This window comes from Lampris incognitus, chromosome 6, assembly GCF_029633865.1.
Source record: "Lampris incognitus isolate fLamInc1 chromosome 6, fLamInc1.hap2, whole genome shotgun sequence".
In the NCBI taxonomy this organism is placed as follows: domain Eukaryota; kingdom Metazoa; phylum Chordata; class Actinopteri; order Lampriformes; family Lampridae; genus Lampris; species Lampris incognitus.
Genome location: NC_079216.1, coordinates 58286969 through 58291524, shown reverse-complemented (window position 1 = coordinate 58291524; position 4556 = coordinate 58286969). Strand labels below are relative to the sequence as shown.

The 4556-nt window shown below is 41.9% G+C and overlaps 1 protein-coding gene across 1 annotated transcript; it reads left to right on the top strand.

Annotated features, from left to right (window-relative positions):
• Nucleotides 1-3452, top strand: galk2 (galactokinase 2). The gene is made up of 10 exons (XM_056282185.1): nucleotides 1-175; nucleotides 293-381; nucleotides 464-587; nucleotides 745-835; nucleotides 1032-1178; nucleotides 1284-1382; nucleotides 1584-1736; nucleotides 1970-2180; nucleotides 2299-2500; nucleotides 3153-3452. The coding sequence occupies exons 1-10, from the start codon at nucleotides 126-128 to the stop codon at nucleotides 3358-3360; spliced, it is 1374 nt and encodes a 457-aa protein (XP_056138160.1). The 5' UTR covers nucleotides 1-125; the 3' UTR covers nucleotides 3361-3452.
• Nucleotides 3453-4556: the final 1104 nt, after the last annotated feature.

Sequence of the window (4556 nt, the reverse complement as noted above, 5' to 3'; positions counted from 1 at the left end):
ACAGCAACATCCGGGATCGTCTTGTGACAGTCTGCTGTCCGGTCTTGGTCACGATAGTCGGTGACGTCTACTTTACTTGTCTGACAATAAGAAGTGAACGAATGATATTCTAACTCAGTATAGCGATGACGACGAACCCACCTAAGTTAAAAACCACCGTTGCTGCGAATGAAAGGTCAGGAATAACAGGCTTGGGAGATTTATAGGGAACCGCTTTCAGTACCAGGCGGATGCTTGCTTACTTCTGAGTTATCTTGTCTTGCCACTGTGTTTGTTCTCTACTCTTCCGCAGGGTGCAGAAATTGAAAAATGCACATGAGCAAAAATATGGAAAATCTCCTCTCTTCTATGCATATGCCCCCGGAAGGGTAAATCTAATAGGTAATCACTTTAGATAACATACATTTGTGGAAATAATACAAATGGCATAGTATCTTTGTCATAACTTTTGTTCCATTTACAGGAGAACATATTGACTACTGTGGCTATTCTGTACTTCCAATGGCCATCGAACAGAATATCCTTGCGACTGTCTCAGTCAATGATGCAGGAACAATCCAGCTGGCCAACACAAATCCTCATTACAAGTGAGCCTTGAAAACTGGTCCTAGCACTTGAATGTTCACATTTGCTCTCAAAGTTCATCCACATGAGAATATTGTGCTCTGTCAGCTGCTGCGCCTCATTAGTACAGTTTTTGAATGCTGCTTAGAGCTGTTGTGGTTTTGGGGGTTTATTTTGCAGGGATTTCACTGTGTCTTGCGCTGACATCAAAATCGACAGAGACGATCCACAGTGGTATTATTATTTTCTCTGTGGGGTCAAAGGTATCCAGGTAATAGCCTTCATCTTTACTGGTGAAGTAATTCATTCGTTGGTCACAAGAGCAGAACATGTTCAAAGTTTGCAATCCCTTATACATAGTAATAACACGACATTTTGACAAGTTGTATTGAGATTTTGTTGTGATCCCACCAATGTCATGTTCACAGAATAAATCTTTTGTTGTCTTTCAATACTGTTTTTATCAGGAGAACTTTGGGATCTCTCATTTGGCTGGGATGCAATGTGTTCTAGATGGTACCATTCCCCCAAGCTCTGGCCTTTCTAGTTCTAGTGCCTTAGTTTGTTGTGCTGGGCTTTTAACCATGGAGGCAAACAACAAGTCCCTCTCTAAGGTGATATTTTACACAGCTGCAAAGTGTTAATTCAATGCACTTTACCATACCAATAGTTTTTATGTCATTGGTAAGTGCAGTGGATGAATAATGCTCTCTTTCCAGGTGGCGATAGCTGAGATTTGTGCCAAATGTGAGCATTACATTGGGACTGAGGGAGGGGGCATGGACCAGTCAATATCATTTATGGCAGAAGAAGGAACAGTATGTCCTTAAATAGCACTTTTTTTTCTAAACAAACAAAAAAGAAGCTAACCAGCTTTACATGCAAAGCCCTTACCGTGTCTGGTTCAAATAATAAATTGTCAGAAAAGTCGGTGCTGATGGTGCATTTCTTATGCAGTAAAGAGTTTACTCTCGGAATAGCTTATTTAACTCATGCCTTGATTTTATTTGTTATGACAGGCAAAGCTAATCGAGTTCAACCCTCTGCGAGCAATTGATGTCAAGCTTCCTGATGGGGCAGTGTTTGTGATCTCAAACTGCTGCGTGGAGATGAACAAAGCTGCCTCGTCTCACTTCAACATCCGTGTGGTGGAATGTCGAATAGCCACAAAGGTACAGTTTGTGAAATGGCCCTTGGCCTTTAAAATCATGGCTATCAACTTTTAGATATAGTCAATATCATACTGATGTCAATGAAATATTGTAAGAGGATAAAAAAACAAAAACAAATGAATTCATCACATTGTTCGATGGAGTACACCAGATGGGAAGTGTGTCTATTGAATATACATTAGATAAAACCTGGTGTTAATCAATTGAAGTGAGATGTAAGGGTGTGAACTCAGATGCTAGCCAAGGCCCGGAATCTGGAGTGGAGCAGGTTGTTTAAGCTGGCCCAGGTTCAGGCAGAGCTGAAAGTCTCACTGGGAGAGATGCTGAGTTTAGTGGATGAGGTGCTCCATACCGAGCCATACAGTCGAGAGGAGATCTGCAAAACCCTGGGCATAACCCCTGAGGAACTTTGCACAGACCTGCTCAGCGCCAACACCCAGCATGGTGAGGGGCTAGATGGAAACGGCGATAAAGTTTTTGTATTTCTCATCTGAAGTATTAATCAATACCATTATTACCATTGGATGTAAAAGACATGCACACCCTCTCCTCTTCCTTGCAGTCACCCACTTCAAGCTGCACCAGCGTGCCAGGCATGTCTACGGTGAGGCTGAGCGAGTCCTGCAGTTTGAGAGCGTGTGTGATTCTGAACCAGCTGAGTCCATTCAGCTTTTAGGGGACCTGATGAATCAGAGCCATGCCAGTTGTAGAAACCTGTATGAATGCAGTTGCCCTGAACTTGACCAGCTGGTGGATATTTGTCTGTGAGTACAACAAAGTCACAGTCCAACTCCTTGTTACATTTAATTGATTTACATTCATAAAAGATTACCGGCATCCGGGTAGCGTAGTGGTCTATTCCGTTGCCTACCAACACAGGGATCGCTGGATCGAATCTCCATGTTACCTCCGGCTTGGTCGGGCGTCCCTACAGACACAATTGGCCGTGTCTGCGAGTGGGAAGACAGACGTAGGCTTGTGTCCTGGTTGCTGTACTAGCGCCTCCTCTGGTCGGTCGGGACGCCTGTTTGGGGCACCTGTCTGGGGGGAGGGGGAACTGGGGGGAATAGCGTGACACTCCCACGTGCTACATCCCCCTGGCGAAACTCCTCACTGTCAGGTGAAAAGAAGTGGCTGGCAACTCCACATGCATCGGAGGAGGCATGTGGTAGTCTGCAACCCTCCCCAGATCAGCAGAGAGGGTGGCGCAGCGACCGGGACGGCTTGGAAAATAGGGTAATTGGCCAAGTACAATTGGAAAGAAAAAGAGAGTGAAAAAAGCCAATAAAAATAAATAAATAAAATATTACCAAGGCGTTTCAAGCCGTTGGCTATTAGGGAGTCTTCAAGTTAATGGTGCACATACTTGGAACAGCAGCACACTTAATGGGCACACTACAACTGTTTGCTTTATAGGAAGTCAGGAGCTGTGGGCTCCCGGCTGACAGGTGCAGGATGGGGAGGCTGTGCTGTCTCTATGGTTCCCACTGAGAAGATGGACTCTTTCTTACAAGCAGTGAGGAAGGCATTCTACGCTCCTGATCCACGGAAAACCACCATGGAAAAACAAAGTCTCTTCATGTCAAAGCCAGGTGGAGGAGCGGCCATTTTAATTGAGGAATGAACCATGTTCTCATGCTTGATGTCTTTTGATACAATCAATAAATTTCAAATTTTTTGAGGCGTTTACACTATGGATTATTCTGAAATAAGAGGGCCAAACCATGATAGCTAGTGCATAATATACAGTTTAATAGAAGGACTTCGACTCTAAATAGTACTAAGGAAATATACCTTTGGCATAGCTCTGAGTTCTGTTAGTCTTATGGCATTATAAGTGTTGAAAAGTATAATGAAAATTGTCATTATTGGAGAGTGATCCAAGGGCTCATTACATTATGTCCAAATCCAAATAATGTTATCTAGATAATTGATATCCTATTATTTTCATATGCACACACACACACACACACACACACACATATATATATATACACACACACACACATATATATATTTATATACACACACACATATAGTATGTGTGTGTGTATACATATATATGTGTGTGTGTGTGTGTGTGTATATATATAAAACTTTGTTGAATGAAACACTCAACGGTAGGGAAAGTGCTCAACAAATAAGGAGCAAAATAATCCAGTGAATCACTGGATTATAGATATATATACACACACACACACACACACACACACATATATATATATATATGTGTGTGTGTGTGTGTGTGTGCACATACATACATACATATATACACACATACATATATACATACACACACACATACATATATATATCTATATATATATAGATATATATAGCGTTTTTTTCCGAAACCGTCAATGGTGTTGAGTGCTCGACTAATGAGGAGCGGAATATCAACACGGATACAGGAAAAAAGATTTGAATGCATAGCAGTACAGGCCTGTTTCGTGATAAGGGATTATAAATCAGAAGTAGTCGTTCCTACAAGAGATCAGTTGGTGGTGGTAACGCACCATATTTTTGTTTGTCAAAAGGAGACGTACAAGAGTTGTTCTGTCTACTTTCATATAAATAATTGCAGTAGCTGGGTATATGCTAAAGCCATTGTGTCTGTTTACTGGCATATAGGACTGCACCATGTATCATTTTTGATGTTATTGCAGAAGGAACTTCCACAATAAATACATTTCAAAGGGCCATGATATGAAAACGGCTGAGATTCATAAAGCCTGGAAGTTGAGGTAACAAATGAAAAGAGAAATGCTAAGTGGCTAATGATAATTTCTGGGGTTTAGGCATTGTGACCCTTGCTGATCG

Bases quoted from the DNA above. Each gene is read 5' to 3' on its own strand.
- galk2 (XM_056282185.1), top strand. From the start codon at position 126: ATGACGACGAACCCACCTAAGTTAAAAACCACCGTTGCTGCGAATGAA. The intron at 382-463 runs GTAATCACTTTA...TTCCATTTACAG, and splicing joins CGGAAGGGTAAATCTAATAG to GAGAACATATTGACTACTGT. The intron at 2,181-2,298 runs GTGAGGGGCTAG...TCTTCCTTGCAG, and splicing joins CAGCGCCAACACCCAGCATG to TCACCCACTTCAAGCTGCAC.